General features: G+C 47.1%; 1 protein-coding gene and 1 non-coding gene across 2 annotated transcripts; both read right to left on the bottom strand.

The window, feature by feature from the left end:
- Positions 1 to 14,421: 14,421 nt before the first annotated feature.
- On the bottom strand, positions 14,422 to 14,495 carry TRNAV-CAC. The gene has a single exon. It is a non-coding gene; the product is annotated as a tRNA-Val (tRNA).
- Positions 14,496 to 14,592: 97 nt separating this feature from the next.
- Positions 14,593 to 15,209, bottom strand: LOC125537895. The gene has a single exon (XM_048701222.1). The coding sequence runs from the start codon at positions 15,047 to 15,049 to the stop codon at positions 14,840 to 14,842; it is 210 nt and encodes a 69-aa protein (XP_048557179.1). The 5' UTR covers positions 15,050 to 15,209; the 3' UTR covers positions 14,593 to 14,839.
- Positions 15,210 to 21,140: the final 5,931 nt, after the last annotated feature.

Genomic DNA, 21,140 nt, shown 5'->3' with positions numbered 1-21,140 from the left:
ATCGTGCGTGTTCGTGGAGTCCTCCATGACACGTTGCATGAGCCGGGCCTCCTCCTTCGCTGTCATACGAGGAGGTGGAGGTGGCGACGAAGATGGGGACGGCGACGGCGTGGGCGTGAGGCCGCACACCCGCGTACGCCCACGCACCTCCTGATGTGGCCGCCGCGGCCCCGACGTCGTGCCGGCGAAGTAGGAAGCGCGCCGCACGTCGTGCTCATCCTGGAGCCACGTGTCCTAGAGTACGGAGTCGGAGGCGTACCTATCGTGGTAGTAGAGATCGTCGGGGAGGAGGCGGCGTCGGCGCGCGATCTCATCGCGGCGCGCACGGCCGCTCAACAGGACCAGCGGGATCGGGACCCGGTCGGCGGAGAGGTGCCAGTTGTTGGGAAGGTGGACGTCGCTCCACGGGACCGGCGTCCGCATCTCCCAATAACGCCAGCATACGTCCACGGCCAGGTACTGTCGGTCGCGCTCGCCGGCGGCCCTAAGGGCGACGGTGAATGGGGCAGGCGCGAGGGCCCGACGCGGCGGCGGAGCGGCCTCCTCTTTCACGGAGCCGCGACGGAGTCCCGAGGAGGAGCCGGCCTTGCGGTCGTGCTTCCCATTGCGGTCGTGGTTCCAGAACCCCATGGCTGCGAGGCGGCCGGCCGGCGAGCTCGAGAACGGGAAGAGGCTAGGGCTTGGGGTGTCGGGTTTCGAGAAGGCAGTGGGCTGGAGTGGGAAGTGTGGACGATGACCGGTCCACGGCCTCCCCATTTAAGAAGGACGGCGACCGTGCGCCTGGGCGGATGACAGGTGGGGCCGGCCATGCGTGCGCATTGATATTGGCGGGTGGGAGGTAGGTGGCCGCCTGCCACGCGGCCCCAACGCGGACGAGCATCGCGTCTGTTTGTTGTCCACCACGACCCAAACCCGACGCATATTTACGCTCGAAATGGATCGGTCCGGACACAAAACGAATCAGATGGGTCCAGGCCATCGCGTGCTGGATCGTCTGGTTTGTTCCATTTATCCCAAATGGATGGGGCCGGACAGGAAGGGGTCGCGCGGTGGAGTTGGCCTGAATCCTCCAACAAGGTCAACTAGAGCAGCCCACGAACAATTTTCTTTTAACATAGTATGTACTGATGCAAATACTTATTTATTTTTTCGCACAAATGTAGGATTATTGATAAAGTCATCACAAACATCTTCCTAGTCGACGAAAATGTTTTTTTCACTGAACACACATCGTCGAAAAGTTTCTTTTGACCTAAACCTAAAATTGAAGACGGAAAATCTGGCTTCACTAAAGTTGGCATCTGTGTTGTCATTGACTTACACATTTTAGTCTACAAATGAAGTTGTTTCGTATCGTCTCTTGGCGAACATGAATACGCAAAAAGGAAATATGTCTACTCTTTAACTTTTTGTTGAGATGTACATTAAGAATCAGTTAGATTATAAATTTGCTGCATGAAATATGTGTTACTTTCTCTGTTTCATTTAAACTAAAACCATGACGATGATTATGGAACGGAGGGAGTATTTTCTTTTAAGAAACATGGTACAAATGCAGACGGTCGTGGAAACACATGAACATTCATTTTTATGAATGCATATACGCATATCCTATTATCATGACATATTCGAAAGACTAAGCAGACAAATCTTAAGATTGACAAAGTTACCACAAAGCGACTTGTAGTGAAAGGGAACGAGGTCTCCACTGAGCGAACGTCGTCGAGAATCCTGAAATAAATTCAGGATTATGCAAACACTCATGCTAAATTTAGGACTTCAACTTGGATGAAATTTTCTATTCTAAATAATTGTAACCCACTACCTATTTTTGCTCCTCAAGCAACCATGCCACATTGTCAAGGTCATGCATGTAGTCATTGTTCGACGCGATTTTGTCGCCATTTCGGGATTGTCAATTATGAAATATGACATTAATACGTGTGCACCTACATGTGTATAGCAATGACCAAGATATTGATTTTCTCATTAAAAGGGTTCATTGAGATCGGTGGAGCATAATTTAATTATGCCTACACGTACGTGGTCTAGTGAGCTTCAGTTAACAAGCAAATGGATGTGCGTGAGAATACAAGAGCTATGCATGAACACAGCTTACGCACATGCCATGATGAGGGTATCATGCATCCATGTGGCCTAATCAGTCTGGTTAATTAATCACAGTTATATGTGCATGCATGACTCCGTATTGCACTGTGCGTATGCATGCATGGAGCATATATTAAACAAAGGCCAGATGAATCAACCGGACCATGTTTACGTCCCATGCAACGTAAGACTTGTTTGCGCATGATGTACACGCACCTGATCCAACACACCAGCCCGGTTGGGAGCTTGACCTCCACACCAGTACAAGCTAATCTCACGGAAGCGTACTTATCCGCTCATCTCTCCACAAGACCAGGAGCTCCCGCTCAGCAACGAGGAGGCCGCACCGTCCGCGCATGCAGCTGGTTTACGTAGAGCTCGCGCAAGGTCATAGTTATCCATTCCCACACCTTTGCCTATATATACTCATGCGCGTACGCAGCTTGAGGGGGAGGAACCCAGAGGAGACGCGCCCATCTGGTGGCAGCGACTACACGCGCCGACGGAGGCCGCGGCACCCCGGCGACGGACCATGCGCGCCGCCTCGGTATACTCGTAGGCCGCAGATGATGCACCGGTCTTCTTGTGTCTGCCGGCGAGCCCGACGGAGCCTTGGAATACCACACCCTACATCAACAATCAACACGGACATCCTTCTTTGTCAACGGCATGCTTATGTATTTAATCTTCTCATTGTTTCGTCTCCCATTTCATCTCTCATCCCAGGTCCAGGGGGAGGCGGACAGAGAGGCAGCGACCACACGCGCCGTCGGAGGCTGCTAGTACCGTGCCAACAGACCATGCGCTCGGTCTCGGTGCACTCCTAGGCCGCAGATGATGCGCCGGCGTCCGCGACGACGACGAACCTCCGCCGGCGAGTGCGACGAAGTCTTCATATGGGCTGCCACACGCTGCAACAACAAATACATCCGTCTTCAACAATGGCAATCATCACACTATGCCTTTTCTCTTTGCATTTCTCATTTCAGAGGGGAGGCCACCCAGCCAAGAGGATACGCGCCCGTGGTGACGGCGTCAAGGACGGGACGACGCACCGGCGCCCACGCCGAGCACGGCGAGCCACCAACACCACCTCGGCGACGACATCCGGCCCGACGCTATCTGCACCACCACGACAATGTCGGAGCTGCCGACCCGCATGCCCGGCGCCATCTTTACCATGCCGGCGTGCGGCCCGGAGCCATCTATACCACCACAACAACGACGGAGCTGCCGACCTGCAGCCCGGAGTCATCTCCACCGCGCCGGCGCGTGGTCCGGCGCTATCTACGACACCGCGACAGCGACGAAGCTGCGGGCTTACAGCCCGGCGCCACCTCCACCATGCCGGCGTGCGGCCCGGAGCCATCTATACCACCACAATGACATCGAAGCTGCTGGCTTACAGCCCGGTGCCATCTTCACCATGCCGGCGTGCGGCCCGGAGCGATCTACACCACCATGACAGCGCGCGAGGCTGCCGGAGAGTATCACGGCGGCAACTCCACCTCAGCGGCGACATCGGAGAGGTGGGCGGCATCCGGCCCAACACCATCTACACCACCACAACGGCGGCAAGGCCGCCGGCGAGTAGCATGGCGCCAACTCCACCTCGGCGGCGACATCGGAGAGGCCGGCGGTATCCGGCTCGGTGCCATCTCCATCCTATCGGCGTTTGGTCCAACACCATCTACGGCACCACCACGACATCGAAGCTGCCAACCTATAGCCTGGCGCGGTCTTCCCCATTCCAAGTTAAGGGCAGTGATACATGGCACCCAAGAACTAGGCGGTGATATTCACGTAGACAGGAAGAAGAAGCTTGGATGCCATCTCCATATGGTCGATGACACACTCGCGGCAGCGACGTAGTACGCGCCACAACAAGGCTCAAGACGGCGGCGACCTGGTACGCGCCCACGAAGACCGCGAAGACAACGACGAACATCAGCAGTGGTGTACAAGCCGGAGTGAGGAGGTCGTCGTCCAAGGCGGTACCATCATCTACCTTAGCGAGGGAAGAATAAAATCACATCATCTATCTTCTTTAAAGGGCATGCGTACACGCATCATTTTATCTTTCTCTTTTCCTATCTTTCTCATTTCAGTGCATCCGAATCACAATCGAGATGGATGGATAATCAGCGCCCTGTGTGCGAACGAAGAAGACGGAGGAGGAGCTGCTCACCGTCTTCATATTCATCAACCTCGCCAATGTTGTCATCACCAATCCCGGGCTCGACGAGGAAGGCTTCTACATCAACCTGACTTCGCCATCTTCATCAACTTCTCTCCCGGCGAGGGCACTGACTGCCTCGACACGCCACCCGGCTACGTCGACAGGGCATCGCCAACTTCAGCAGCTGTACATCTGACGAGGATGTCGTCTACATCAGCACCACCGGTCATCCATATGTCGTGGCCATCTTCTTCGACTTTGCGTCTAAGCGACGACGCCGTCTACACTGACATATTGTCATTCTTCTATACCAAGTGGAGGCCGCCCCTGTAGCTGTGACGGTCTGATGTCTATATCGACGAGCTCGCATTGTCGTCATCTTCAAGCAACGCCGCCATGTGGCGACACTTGAGTCCACTCCGACTTCTACATCAACACACTCCCCAAACCCCGTCCAAGCTCCGACGAGGCGAAGCCACTTCACCGACATGTCTTCTTCCGATGAAGCTACCCATATCTTGCCGGGCACCGACGAGGCGAAGGCAAGACATACCATGTCCGACACCGACGAGGCGGACACCACCAGGCCGGGCACCGACGAGGCGAAGGCCGCCCATCTGTCTGAGCTGACGAAGCCAGACATCTTCATCATCGGACATCAACAAGTCGGTGGGATGTGGCTAAGCATCGCCGGAGCGACGGACGTACCGCTCCACTCTTCCATTCCACCGCATCATCACCATCGTCTACACCAAGCACTTGGAGAAGACGAGACTTGAAGACGACGACCATTGCAACAACTTAACCGGAGGTGGTTCGCGGCTCCGGCTCGCGGACGTAATTAATCGGGAGCCTCCCGAGGCCCCGTGAACTAGAACCTCACAATCGCGGAAGTCATATTAGCCGAGCTAGCAGGCCATTGAGCGCTTATGTAAAGGGATCATGTAATTTGTTTCTCCGATGAGAGATTAATAAAATACAAGTTTCCTTAATTTTATTTGTGTACTTAGTACACTGGCACACCCGCAATATTTATTTCCTCTGGCGCGTAGAGAGATAATAACACGATAACCATCGTTGTTTGTTATTATTTTTCGTGTCAAACAGTCATAAGTACTCATTTCACCTCTTCATGGTACCATGCCACATCATCAATTCATGAATGTGGTCATAAGTTACAATTTATGCATTAATCTACCCATTTTTTACTAATTTTTGTGTGGGCATAAATGGTATATACATTGAATGCTTAGAGCAAATATATGTAGATCATGTACACATTTTCGTTTAAATAGGCCCCTGTTTACTTTAATTCAATAGTTTATATTTTTATAGATCATTTTGTCAAATGCTTCATATGATTTTTTTAAATATAAACCGACAGCAATTCTAAATTGTTTTCTGGAGCAGTTTTAGTTTTTAGCACCTATTATGCATCTGTTTATCATGTTTCCCGCAAAATTGCGTGAGTCATCGTCTAGTGATTGGAACACATGAAACAATACAATTTAAACTACACTCGGTTCACAAATATGGTGCTACTTTTGGGATGGTTATTCAGCGCGTCGAGCCTATAAGATAGGCCAATCATAGTAACGTTCGTCTACCGTAATACTCCCTCCATTCTAGAATATAATATGTATAAATTTACATGCAAGTTATGAAAATACTTTTCATGACTGGTCAAACGATATAAATTTGGTTTTGTAGATATTGATATATTTTTCAAGAAACTTGGTCAAACATGAACATGTTTGACTTTTAAAAAAAAACTAATACACCATATATTTTGAAACGGAGGGGGTATTATTCTATAAGTGATATGCATTCAATAAAGTTGTGTCTTTTCGCCTTGCAATGAAAAATGTGTCAAAATTGATAGATTTTGTTATTCTATTTGGCATTCAAGATTATAATCTTATCAAATTCCCAAATAAACAAAATAGAAACTTAGCTATCTGTAACATCCCGGATATGACTTTCTCAATATGTATTCCAACTCTTGCCGTTTCCGGCGTTAAGTTATTTTATTTTCTCGGGTTCGGGTCTTTGCCTCCGTGTGTTGTTATCGTTGTCATGCATCTCATATCATGTTAGCATGTGCATTGCATTTGCATACGTGTTCATCTCATGCATTCGAGCATTTTCCCCGTTATCCGTTTTGCATTCTGGCGCTTCGTTCTCCTCCGGTGGCCATTTCTACCTTTCTTTCGTGTGTGGGGATTAAACATTTCCGGATTGGACCGAGACTTGCCAAGCGGTCTTGGTTTACTACCGGTAGACTGCCTGTCAAGTTTCGTACCATTTGGACTTCATTTGATGCTCCAACAGTTAACCGAGCGACCGAAAAGGCCTCGTGTGTGTTGCAGCCCAACATCCCTCCAAGTTGGCCCAAAAACCCACCTAAACCCTCTCCATCATATAGTGCGTTCGATCATGATCGCGTGGCCGAAAACCGCACCTCATTTGGACACTCCTAGCTCCCTCTATGCCTATATATAGAACCCCCTCCGAAATTCACGGGTGAAACCCTAACTCTCTCCCTCTCCTCGCGACCGGACAAAAATTCCGCCGGCCGGACACGTCCGATCTGCCTCCCCGCCGCCACGTGGCACGCCGCCGTTCGCCGCCGCCGTCTCCTACCGCACCGGCCCGCGCGGCCCGGGGCAGGCCCCCGCGGCCCGAGCCGCCCTGCGCCCGCGCCTGGGAGCCCCGCCGCCTTCTTCCCCGCGGCCGAGCCGCCTCGCCGGTCGGTGCCGCCGCGGCACCTCGCGCGGGAATTGCCTCGTCGCCGGTGACTCACCCGCGCGCCGCCACACCCGGTCCGGCCACCGCCCGCCATCGCCTCGCCGGTGCCACCCCCGTCCTCCTCTAGCCGGATCCGCCAAGTCCGGCGACGTCCACGAGCTCCGGCCGCCACGAGCTCCTCCGGTGAACAGTAACTCCGACGAACCTCAGGATCCGCGCCGGCCAGATCCAGATCCAGATCCAAAACTCGGTTGACTTTCTCCCGAAACCCTAGTTCATATGCCCTTGTTCATCGCGTCGTAACTTTGCATCTGTAGCTCTGTTTTGGGCATATAGCATATCAAATTGTTCGCCTCAGAGAGCACATCATTTCATTCCATTGCATCATTTTTATTTGAGTTCATCTTGATGTCCGAAATGCTGTTAGAAGAGTGCTACTTGAGATAATTGTCAGATCTGCTACTCCATTTAGATATTTGTCATTTTTGCCATGATTATTGTGTGCATGATATGCCCATGAGCTCTACGTATGTTTTGTTAAGGGTTTTTCCATCTTTCCATAGGTGTAACCCATGTATTTTTGTGATGTGTGTGGTGACTAGCACGAGCTTGCAAAGTGAGGCACTTGGTAATGCTGATTTCAGGGACTTAGCATTTCCACTAAGTCCTTGAGCTGTTTATCTCATATGGCCATATGTTCATGTTGTTTCCTAGTGATCCGTGCCTCTTTTGAGGATGATCAATAAGGATGTTTTGTTAATCTTGTAGTGCTCTATCCATCCATGTCTTTGTTTGCAATTATGGAGCACCCTAGCTTGAGTCAATCGAGCTTTACTTTTACTATTTCGTGAATCTGGGAAGATTGTCTACTTGTTAGCGATTTTGCCGAGGATGTTGTAGTTGATCCGTGGATGCTATGCTATTGTTCTTGCCATGTATAGTTTGCATTTTGTGTATTCTTGATGGATGTATGCTTAACTTTTCACGACTTGCTCCGTAGTGAGTGCATCGAGCTCGTAAACATGCCTACTTGATATCTGTTTTCAGCATGCTCCAGTTTTCACTAAGTCTGAGAACTGATTATGTTTTTGCCATGTTCACATGCTTGCAAATGTATTTTCTAATCCCTTTTGGCTCAAGGTCACTAAGGGACTTTTGTTAAGATCTTTGAGTAGCTCCATGCCATGCTTTACTTTCCATGTTCAGGTCCTGTAGCATATAGTTTTCATGCTCCGAGGAGTGCTATCTGATCTGAAATTCCAGACAAGTGTTAATTTCACTAAGTCTGAAATCTGTTTACCAAATGCTTTTTTGCCATGCTTGTTTGAACCTGTTAATGGATGAATTGGCCATAGCTTAGTGCTAGACTTTTGTTAAGCATCTTGAATGCATCCCTGTCATGTATTTGGTTGTCATGTTTGGGTGCTATAGCATGTTTATCTTGTTGCATTTAGATGGCTACTTGCTGTAAATCGCAGAACGTGGCCATATTTGAATCGCTTGCCATTTCCAAACCATAACTCTGATTCCGGCGTTCTTTATATCGTTTTCAAGCGATTTCATCTCATCTTTCCAGTGGCACACTTGGATTTCTATGTTGAGGCCAGGTTCATGCATTCCTTGTCAAATCTTGCATATGCATCCCGCATCGCATCCCGCATAGCATACCATTCTTGCATCATATTGTTTGAACTTTGCACGTGGTTGATTGTGTTCCGTTTGCTTGTTTGTCTTGTTTGGATAGAGCCGGGTGACGAGTTCGCTAACGAGGAGCCCATTGAGTTTGCTTTCGAGGATCCAGTCAACTCTGACAACTTTGCAGGCAAGATGATCATACCCTCGAAATCACTATTATCTTTGCTTTGCTAGATGCTCGCTCTTTTACTATGCCAATGCTACGATGCCTACCACTTGCTTTCAAGCCTCCCAAATTTCCATGTCAAACCTCTAACCCACCATGTCCTAGCAAACCATTGATTGGCCATGTTACCACTTTGCTCAGCCCCTCTTATAGCGTTGTTAGTTGCGGGTGAAGATTGGAGACCGTTCCTTGTTGGAACATTATTTACTTGTTGAGATATCATTATATTGCCATGTTATCTTAATGCATCTATATACTTGGTAAAGGGTGGAAGGCTCGGCCTCTCGCCTAGTGTTTTGTTCCACTCTTGCCGCCCTAGTTTCCGTCATATCGGTGTTATGTTCCCGAATTTTGCGTTCCTTATGCGGTTGGGTTATAATGGAAACCCCTTGATAGTTCGCCTTGATTAAAGCTTTTCCAGCAATGCCCAACCTTGGTTTTACCATTTGCCACCTAGCCTCCTTTTTCCCTTGGGTTTCCGGAGCCCGAGGGTCATCTTATTTTAAACCCTCCTGGGCCAGTGCTCCTCTGAGTGTTGGTCCAACCCGTCAGCCGCCGGTGGTTACCAGGGGCAACTCTGGGCTGGCCTACGGGAAGTTTAGACAATCTGAGTGTGCCCTGAGAACGAGATATGTGCAGCTCCTATCGGGATTTGTCGGCACATTCGTGCGGTGTTGCTGGATTTGTTTTAACCTGTCGAAGTGTCTTGAAGAACCGAGATACCGAGTCTGATCGGAACGTCTCGGGAGGAGGTCTATTCCTTCGTTGACCGTGAGAGCTGGTCATGGGCTAAGTTGGGACTCCCCTGCAGGGATTTGAATTTTTGAAAGCCGTGCCCGCGGTTATGGGCAGATGGGAATTTGTTAATGTCCGGTTGTAGATAACTTGAACCTTAACTTAATTAAAATGAATCAACAGTGTGAGTTACCGTGATGGCCTCTTCTCGGCGGAGTCCGGAAAGTGGACACGGTGTTGGAGTAATATTTGCGCAGGTTGCTCTCTAGTTATTCGTTCGCGCTTTGCCTCCTCTTCTCGCTCTCTTTTGCGAACAGGATAGCCACCATATATGCTAGTCGCTTGCTGCAGCCCCATATATTTACCTTGCCTTACCTATAAGCTTAAATAGTCTTGATCGTGAGGGTGCGAGATTGCTGAGTCCCTGTGGCTCACATATTACTATTAAACCAGATGCAGGGCCTGATGATTCCGCTTCAGGTGACGCGCTTGAGCTCAAGTGGGAGTTCGACGAGGACTCTCAATTATACTATGTTTCCTTTCCTGATGATCAGTAGTGGTGTCCAGTTGGGGGTGATCGGGACCGTGTCGCATGTTGGGTTATCTTTTATTTTGGCGCCGTAGACGGGCCATGAATGTTTGGATGATGTAATGTTATTTATGTACCTTGATTGACGTGACGAGTGTAAGCCAACTATGTTATCTCCCCTTTATTATTTATATTACTTGAGATGTTGTGAAGATTGCCTAACTTGCGACATATGCCTTCAATGCGATTATGTCTCTAAGTCGTGCCTCGACACGTGGGAGCTATAGTCGCATCGAGGGTGTTACACTATCTTTCCTTGTAACATGGTAAAAACTTATATTAACATTATCACATAAATGGGAGTATGTCTTCTGTTTTTTATGTATGATATATTCATGTCGACCAATTAGATCAACATCAATCTTACAATCGAGTAGGGCCTTGTGAATAACAATAGAGGGGGAGATGACTCGAAGGGAGTACCATGACTAACTCGGATCTACCAAACTATGGTTTTGAGAATGACAATTCAGAATTCTTGAGTCCTTCATGAGGGTTTTGGCCATTTTATAGTCCTTCTAAATGTCATAATTGTGGTTGCATGCTTGAAGGCCAAGGACTTTCAACAAGCCCTAGTAGGTTAGCTTCACTAGATAGTATGGCGCGCTCTGTTGCGCCCGTTATAGTTGTTTCCGACAACTATTAGATTGGCTTGGACGGGTTGCATTAATGCGCGAGAATAGTCATATATTTTTACAAAAGATTAATTGTGTGTCTATCATGTGCATATTTTCTTTTCTTTTTCTCACTATTATCGTGTAGATTAGCTTCACTAGATGGTATGGCTAATGGATATGTATAAGAGGCCTACGTCAAGCGCATCAGATAAGAAAGAAAATGCCCATGACAGGACGGCCATTAACGCCTCATTTTTTTCTATTTGAAAGACAAATATTTTGATTAACAGGTTAAAGCATCTTATTAAAAAATTAAAAATTATATACGCACATATAAAAATGTTCATTGTGTATTTGCAAAATATGGTCATCATATATTTAAGAAATGTTTATCAATATTAAAAAAATGTTCATCAGCTATTTAAAAAATATTCAGCATGTATTCTAAAGTGTGTGTTGTGTATTTAAAAAGTGTTTTTTGTTTTAAAAATGTTCAACGTGTGTTTAAAAAGTGTTCACCATAATTATTCATCGTGAGTCTGAAAATGTTCATCGTGTATTAAAAAACATTCACCATGTTCTAGAAAAATTTCCACTGTATATTAAAAAAAGTTTACTTAAATAAAATTTATTACCCAAAAGGGAAACCTGGAATAAATCAAAACTTGGACAAAGAGACAAACAAGAGAAACAAAACAGGAAAAAATGCAACTGAAGGTAAAATAATGGTTGAGATGGGCTGACCCGGAACATAAGCTCTTCGTCCACCATCTGACGAATTGATGTGGACTTGAAAAAAAATCCAGTATGTATTTTCTTTCCTTATTTCTATTTTTTCTGAAAAATTGTTTGTTAGAATTTGATAGTTATATAAAGCGCTGTGAGTATTAGGCTAGTGTGAACTAGGTGGTGGTGCCTAACACATACTCTCTCGAAACAGATCCTAACTCCGCCTTATAGATAAAGCACAAACCACACCAAAATACATAGCCAAATGATACAAAATAGTGAAGTAGCCATCTTACACTGTAGAATTCAGGATATTCAGACAACCTAAACGCACAGGACTATGGTGCCTAACGGATAGGCCCTACCCGCAACCCTTACCACAGCTAGGCCAGCACCTGCAGGCCCATAATAACACAACACAAAGGCCCACCCGCCAGCCACCATGGATTTGCAGACACCCTCGGCGTTGGCCTGGCCAGCAAGGCATAAACTTGAAGAAATGCTTACATATTTCTTGTAAGTATCTTCTTAAGGTAAAGAAAAACTTTCATAACTTGGCGGTTTAGCGTTGGCTTGGCTAGCTAGCCAAAAACTCAAATAAATTCTTACATATTTCTCGTAAATACATTTTTAAGGTAAAACAAAGCTTTATACTTGACGGTTTTCGACATATCACCTGGGCACAAACATCCATCATGCTTACACTAGAATATGTATGTCCTCATTGGTTTCCTCCCATAACCCAAGGCCGTTAGGGCAAATCTTTTCCTTAGACTTCATCAGCGAGCTCATGGATTCGTCTCCCCTCAACCTTCCGCTCCCCTCCGCTTTGGTTAGCAGTTGAGGTTAGAGTTTTTTAGTCCTTGCAGGTGCGGCGCTCGAGGCAGATAACGACGCTTCTTCTTCGAGTTTGTCTTTCGGCAGTGACAAAGACAAGGGGGTGAGCAGCGCCACCCCCCCCCCCCCCCCCCCCCCCCCCCCCCCCCCCCCCCCCCCAACGATTGAGCGAGCCTGGACACCTAGTGTGCAATAAACAATGGAGATGGAGTTACCACCAATTGATTATTAAGAAATAATAACATCTAATACGTACACATATATTCCACCGCTGCTAAACAGGAGGTTGAATACATATCCTATATAATTGATACATTGGATTTTTGTTGTTTTGGTTGTGTGATTTGTGACATAAAATTCCTATTATGTCCTGTACATGTCCTAGAAATTATCATGATCGTGATGCAAATTATCTTGCACTAGTTCCTATTGGTGATGCAATTTTTCTGATGTCGAAATTATATAGTCTATCCTTGCTGCATTTCTCAATCCTTCATCTGGCCAACGAAATACCAAGGTTTCCCATAGCACTATCAATTACATTATTATCTCTTTCAGTTCTTAGCTTGTAAATTTTAGATCAGATTTTAGCTCTTTTGATTGTGTGATATGTGATGTGTATTCTAAAACTTGCGTTCAACTATTATGTAAAGAAAACCCCCGCCAAAAACCATAATGATTAATGGCGGACCACTTTGCTTTGGCATTGTATCTTAATCTACATTGAAGGCAAATTAACAGCTAAGTTATGTTCTGTTAAAATTGTTGTTATTTTTTATCTTAATGGCAATCATATAGTTGAATACAATCATACTTATATAATGTCTAATTGGCATATTATTATAAAAAAAATCCAACTTGGTTTGGCCTCCATATCCAAATCCTATCTTCGTCACTGGACCTGGCCAGGCCCCCTATATGCTCAAATCCTGGCTTCACCCCTGTCTTCCGGGCTCTGATCCTCTTCGAGTTCATCTGTCTCGTCTGTCTGGATGTAGTCGATGAAACTCCAACGTAGATCCCTGTCGTCTCGTTGAGGCGATAAGGTAAATGTTTCTCGTTATTTGACGAGATTTGATGTCAAATGCTTCAAATCTATGTAAGGGTTCAACGACGACAATTATGGCTCTAGGATGCCGGTCCTCATGGGCATGTGCATAAAGACTTTTTGATTGTAATCGACAAAGTCAAGTTGGCTTCGGTAAGGGAGTGGCGACAATGACGCTTTGGCTGCAATAGTGGTCGATCGGTGGTCGCAAAATTTCAATGTAATTTTAATTATGTTTGAGATGTTTTATAATGTGTACAACGGTCATCCAAGTTTCATATCCTTCAGAAAAATTCTGAATTTTTCTAATATAATTTTAGTGCTATTTTCCATATAGGGGGTCACCCAAGTTTCATATCCTTCAGAAAATTTTGAATTTTTCTAATATATTTTTAGTGCTATTTTCCATATAGGGGTGTGTGGCACCCGAGAACCACAAATCCTCATCCGTATGGCATGTCGCTTTAATTTTGTCTTTAACGCTACCTCGGCGGAGGCGTTTGCTTTGCTAAGGACTGGAGCTCGTCGAGAAGTTGGGTTGCACTCGTGTAACAATCACGTCCAACTCTCATGAGCTAATCAATGAATGAAATGGAGAGATTGAGATCTTTGGTAAGCTACTCCTATGAGACTCATTTAATTTTATTGGCTGAGAAATAAAATATCGAGAGGCTTTCTCTTAAAGAAAAACTAAGGCCTCATTTGTTTTACAGGATAGGTAAAGTGTAGGAACAGGAAAACTAGAGGAATAGAATGCCTTGTCCAGCGAAATTCAACGGATAGCAAAACAGAGGAATTCTCACACAACTGCTATTTGATTGTAGTATAGGAAAACCACAGGAACTTATGCCTGCGTCCTGTAAATCAAACAGACACCGCAGGAAAATTTCCAGAGGATCTAAATCCTACAGAAAATCCTATGCAAATCAAGCAAGGCCTGTTTCAAAAATTAAAATTGGAAAAAAAAATTGTCTGAGCCCAGGTTCGAACTGGGGACCTTTAGTGTGTGAGACTAACGTGATAACCAACTACACCACCCAGACGAGGTACTAACCGCTGAGGCAATTTTTTTATATATTCTTCTTTGAAGTGTAATCGGAACCTCAACCAACGCCTGAACAACTCGAAGGCAAAACAAACGACCAATCGAACCGTACTCGAATTTTCAATCGAGCCTATATATACGAGTATAATAACGCAACACGCCGTACGCAGCATCGATCTTTAACACCGGTTACAATGAAACCAAAGTTTAAAACCGTACCACCAAATCGGATTACAAGACCCCACAACCATCGCTGATAGCTCTGCAGACAGACAGATCTTAAACTAAATCCAGCGGAGGAGCTCGAACCGATCGATGCTGGCGGCGGGCGGGCGCGCCCGGCTAGCCGGTGTAGACGTGGACGCCGACGGCGATGAGGAAGATGGTGACGAGCGCGAAGTAGAGGACGGCGTGGATGAGGATGGAGAGGCCGCTGGTGTGCATGCTGCCGAACTCCGCCACCCGCCCGCGCCCCGGCAGCGTGCACAGCAGCCCCGGCGTCAGCAGCACGAACAGCACCGTCGCGACGATCACCGGGCCCCAGTCCGCCATCTCCCCTCTCCTCTCTCTGATCTGTTCTGTCTAAAAACCCCAAATCTTGAGCGAGCCTCTGGAATTTTTTCTGGGAACTCTCCGGGATGTGTGTGTGCAGTGCGGCGGAGACGGGGGAGGTCACGCATTAATGTGTGCCTCTCCAGCTTTGCTCGCAGAGTGGGGGGAGTGGGTGGCCGCCAGCTCAGCTTCCGATGCCGCTTGATATGCCCGTGACATGTGGGCCGAAGGTTGTCCTGAACGTCTTGGGGCCCACACGACATTGGCTAGGTAGAGGCGTACTCTCTTGTGCATCGGGTGGGGAAAAGGATACGTTCCGTTCTAGTCGAGGAAACCTTTGCGTGCGTTGCGTCGCGTTGCCGTGGGCGTGGATGGAAGGAACCAGAAGGAGCTCCCGTGGGTCCGGGCCGCCGAAAAACAAAAGAATGAGCGGTGGAGGACATATCCGGTGCACCGTGCACCGACGCCGACGCAGCAGGTGTAACTAACAGGTGAATGCCGATCGAAATCACTCGCTAGTCGCCACTACTTCCTCTGTTCGCATTTACCAGGCTCCCTTATATTTTGAGCGAAAGTTTAAACATAAATTTTGTATTAAAAAAAGACTACTCCCTCCGTTTCTAAATATATGTCTTTGTAGACATTTCAAATGACTACTACATACGGATGTATGTAAACATATTTTAGAGTATAGATTCACTTATTTTGCTCGTATGTAGTCACTTGTTGAAATGCAAAAAAACAAGTATTTAGGAATGGAGGGAGTAGTATAAATGTCCGTACGTCGCAACGGATGAAAAATATAGTAAAACCTGCTCTGTATGATAGTGCGTGCCATTTCCGATATACAGTTCTGATAAACATTAGTAAAAAGTTTATATTGTTATCGCTTCTCAAAGTATGAAGTGTGGATGTAAAGAAGCCACCCTAACATCCTTCATCTGATGGAAGAGTAGTGGTGCATGAAACAGTCTAGTAAACGGTTTTGTATTACAATTTTTGAAAAAACAAAAAAAATTCTTTTAAAATAATTAAACAATTTTGAAGTTCTTTATTAGAGTTGAAACATGTTTTGAAAATGAACATTTTTTGAACACATGTTTTTCTGAAAGAGAATTTTAAATTTTTTTGATCAATTTTAAATAATTTTTTAAAAAGATGGATTTTTTTGGGAATTTTGAGCTTTTTTTAAAGCATAAACATATTTAAAAGCATGAATTTTTTAAAGCAAGAACAATTTGAAACACTCCTTATCTTAAAAAACCCACACATACTCTGTCTCTGCAATTAAAAATATAATTGTTGGTGTCCATACCATGTAGTATAAAGTTGAGAAAGTGGCAGGGATGTCCTTTGATGGCGCCTCCTTGAGCTTAGTACTATCATCGGGTGAAAGAGAAATGGCGTAACTGGTTTTAGCAGGATGTACAAACGGTGAAATTGTTATATACTATTCGAGAGTTTAATAACTAATCCAAAAGTTTTTCTTAAAATTTTTCAAAAGATTTACAAATGATTTTTTTGGATGAAAGACGGTGGATTTTTTTTTAAAATGTTGGTTATTTGATTTGCAGGATTATATTCCGTTCCTTTTCTTTTGCACTATTTGAACTTGGCCATCATCACCAAAAAAGCAAGTTTTTCTATGCTGCCCATCACAAGTAAAACTCGAGTGGATTGTCTAAAAAGGGTAAATTTTAACATGCACCGTTGTCACATTCTCTCTACTCTTCATAAGAAATATTTATTATTTCACTCACTTTTACTTATTATATTTGATGATTGTATTCATAAGATATGGTAGGCTTGAACATTAAACTATTTACAATAAGGGCATCTCCAACATCGGCCCGCAAATATCTTCGGTGTATGTCCGTTTTTGTGTCCGGCCGTGGTGCGCGGTCATAATGCCGGGAGAAACATATAATGCTAAGCACAAAGTATCCAGTTGGGTGGAGAAAAAGTAGGTGGGGAAAATGCATGTGATGGGCTATTTGTTGTATGGTGTCTAGTTGGATAGGGAGATCATGCATGTGAAGAGAGAGAAAAGAGAGGAGGACCACACAGAAGGTTTTGGTTGGTCAACTGTATATCCAGACTTTGATACATATCCCCACGTTTTTCTATACTTTGCTGGAAATCAGACCTCCGGTTTCGCAGACTGAAATGAGTCCTCATTAAATTGCGAAAGTAAATAAATATGTTTAGTCGAACATATATTAGTGTTTTGCGGGTCTTTCTTGAAGATGCCATAATAACAAAACAACAACAAGTAATTATATCTCACGTTTGTCTACACTTTAAACAGACGTTCAAACCGTTTTTTGGACCGATACGGCTCTTCATTAGATTGCAAAAGTAAATAAATATATCTTATGTTTTATGGGATAGCAAGTAATTATATGGGTGCTAGCACGCATGGCAACCTCTAGCGGCTTCTGGTCGGTGCAGTCATTAAAAAAAAGCAAATCCACACCAAAGTCCCTGTAGACATCGCCATTCCTCTGCTGCTGCTCTCCTTCCTTCCTTCCTCCTTTTCTCTGCTCCCACCCATCAGCGCTGCTCTCCTTCCTCTTCTCACCCAACGTGCCCTTCTTGCTCTAGCCTATGGCGCCGCGTTCCTCTCTCTCTTCCCTTCTCCAAACATCTAAATCAAAGCACCACTGTCCCCTCCCTGCCCCCGACGTTCGTTCCATTGACCCCGCCTCTCTCTCTTCTCCTTCACCAATGTGGCTGCACCCCTCTGCAGCAGCGGGACTGTAACCACCGCTTATCTCTCTCGATCTATAACATCTCAGTGGCTTACAGATCAGAATTCATATTCAAATTTATGAGGAAGCGGAAGAACGAGAGGAACACGACGCACACCAGCCACTCGCTATCCTATCCATTGACCGAAGCCATTTCGTCCAAGCCACTATTACAACGTTACACGGGTTTACTTATACACCTGTCTAGGACCCATTCCGGCCCAAATGACCGAGCCGGATGCTTCTTGCTCCCCTTGGGCCTGGCCTGGTAGCTACTTGCCGGTTCGCCCTGTACCGAATCATGCCTTGTCGAAGTAGTAGCTGTACAGTCGCTGACAATCCCCCTGGAAGAGAAGCGGCTTTGTACGCCCTCGATGCGACTATATCTCCTACGTGTTGAAGCACGACTTAGAGGCATAATCGTATTGAAAGCAATGTCGCAAGTAAGGTAATCTTCACAACAACCCATGTAAATAAATAAAAGGGGAAAAGATACATAGTTGGCTTATACTCGCCACGTCACACAAATACATGAATAACATTATAATCATCCAATGCACTCATGGTCCGACTATGGTACCAAAATAAAGATCAACCCCCACATGCGACAAAGTCCCCGATCGCCCCAACTGGGCACCACTACTGATCATCTGGGAAAGACACGTAGTAACGACGAGAGTCTTCATCGAACTCCCACTTGAACTCAAGCGCATCGTCTGGAGCGGTATCATCGGTCCCTGCATCTGGTTTTGGAAGTAAACTATGAGTCATGGGGACTCAGCAATCTCACACCCTCACGATCAAGACTATTTAAGCTTATAGGTAAAGTAAGGTATGATGTGGAGCTGCACCAAGCGACTAGCATATATGGTGGCTAACATATGCAAAAGAGAGCGAGAAGAGGAGGCAAAGCACAGACGAACAACTACGATCAAGAAGTGATCCTAGAACAACCTACGTCAAGCATTACTCCAACACCGTGTTCACTTCCCGGACTCCGCCGAGAAGAGACCATCACGGTAACACACACGGTTGATTCATTTTAATTAAGTTAAGTTTCATGTTATCTACAACCGGACATTAACAAATTCCCATCCGCCCATAACCGCGGGCACGACTTTCGAAAGTTCAAATCCCTGCAGGGGAGTCCCAACTTAGCCCATCACAAGCTCTCATGGTCAACGAAGGATATTCCTTCTCCCAAGACAATCCGATTAGACTCGGCATCCCGGTTACAAGACATCCTTGATAATGGTAAAACAAGTCCAGGAACACCGCCCGAATGTGCCGACAAATCCCGATAGGAGATGCACATATCTCGTTCTCAGGGCACACTCAGATGAGACTAGCTACGAGTAAAACCAACCCTCAAGTTTCCTCGAGGTGGCCCCGCAGGCAGCTCAGTCGGACCAACACTCAGAGGAGCACTGGCCCAGGGGGGTTTAAATAAAGATGACCCTTGGGCTCCGGAAACCCAAGGGAAAAAGAGGCTAGGTGGCAAATGGTAAAACCAAGGTTGGGCATTGCTGGAGGAGTTTTATTCTAGGCGAACTGTCAAGGGGTTCCCATTATAACCCAACCGTGTAAGGAACGCAAAATCCGGGAACATAACACCGATATGGCGGAAACTAGGGCGGCAAGAGTGGAACAAAACACCAGGCATAAGGCCGAGCCTTCCACCCTTTACCAAGTATATAGGTGCGTTAAGATAAACAAGATAATATTGTGATATCCCAACAATAAACAATGTTCCAACAAGGAACGATCTCCGATCTTCACCTGCAACTAGCAACGCTATAAGAGGGGCTGAGCAAAGCGGTAACATAGCCAAACAACGGTTTGCTAGGACATGGTGGGTTAGAGGTTTGACATGGAAATATGGGAGGCATGATAAGCAAGTGGTAGGTATCGTAGCATAGGCATAGCAAAAGAGTGAGCATCTAGCAAGCAAAGATAGAAGTGATTTCGAGGGTATGGTCATCTTGCCTGCAAAGTTGTCAGAGTTGCCTTGATCCTCGTAGGCGAACTCAACGGGCTCCTCGTTCACGAACTCGTCTTCCGGCTCTACCCAAACAAGAACAACAAGCAAACGGAACACAATCAACCACGTGCAATGCTCAAACAATGTCGGGGGTTGGGTGCGACATATGCCAAAGGATGGCTTATCATGGTGGGGGCGAGTAGAACGTCGCCGGTGCCTGGAAACGGGATAAGGCGAAGGCATGCACGCCGGCGAATCTTACCCAGCTTCGAGGCTCTCCGTGGAGATAATACCCCTACTGATGCTCTACGGGGTCTCCGCATGATCACTATGGCAAAGTGTGTACACGGTTGCTCCTTGAGCTGTTTCCTGGAGGTAGGAGAAGGCAAGGCTAGTTCTCTCCTTCCTATATGATCTGGTCTAGTGCTAATGGATTCCACCCCTTTGCATGGGTGCCCTGAGGGTTTATATAGGCCTACCCCCAGGGGTACAATGGTAATCCGGTTGGACGCGGGCCCAGCCGTCAGTCTCTCTAGCCGCCGTCTAATCCGCCGACTCCTGGGGCCCGCCGACTAGCTCGGTACGGAGCCGACAGGCCGCGTCCGCCGCGGGCGGGTCTTGCCGGCTGTAGATTACTGTAGTCGTACCTCTAATGACGCGGGCTCGGTCATGGGGTCATGGCGACAGCTCCGCCGTCTGGCGGGCGATCACTGTGGCCACTCCCTGTCACGTCTGGTTAATGGCGCGTGGGGCCCGTGGGAGGGGCCGGCCGACTCCTGGGGGCCGACTCCCAACTGGGCCGACTGGTGGCGCTCTCGCCGTCTTCCGTACGCCCGCCGACTGGTGGGACCCGTTGTCCCTGGGCCGTACCGGCAAGCCGTCGTGGGCACAGGACTCCGCCCACTGGGGCTGACGTCAGGGCCGGCATGGCAACAGTGTCGCACCGGGCGGAGATCTCCGCGGGTACGGCGTATTGTGGCCACACCTGCCCTTGGAAAAGGGTGGGAGTGGACCTTACTGTGGCCACTCCCCGTCCCGTCCCTCTTTATGAGGGCATGGGGGTTGTTGGCGTCGCGGGCCGACTCCCCATGGCCGGCTTCTCTGGAAGTCGCCAGTTAGGAGTCGGCTCATCCTGATGTCGTCCTTGTGACTCGGCAGCAAGTGGGCAGTTGGATGCCTCGCAGCCGACTCTCAGAAGGCGGCTCTTCGTCCTGGGGTCTTGAGGGGTGCAGCCTGCCCCGATGTCTTGAAAGGTTCTGGGCCTGGGTTAGCCTACCTGTGGTCTATTACTCCGACAGTAGTCCCCAAAGCTAGTGAGGCACCGAGGGCGATATGTCGAGGAGCCTCAACAGTTTCTTAT

Source organism: Triticum urartu, chromosome 2 (genome assembly GCF_003073215.2).
Source record: "Triticum urartu cultivar G1812 chromosome 2, Tu2.1, whole genome shotgun sequence".
Lineage (NCBI taxonomy): Eukaryota > Viridiplantae > Streptophyta > Magnoliopsida > Poales > Poaceae > Triticum > Triticum urartu.
This window is presented reverse-complemented; position numbering and strand designations above follow the sequence as displayed.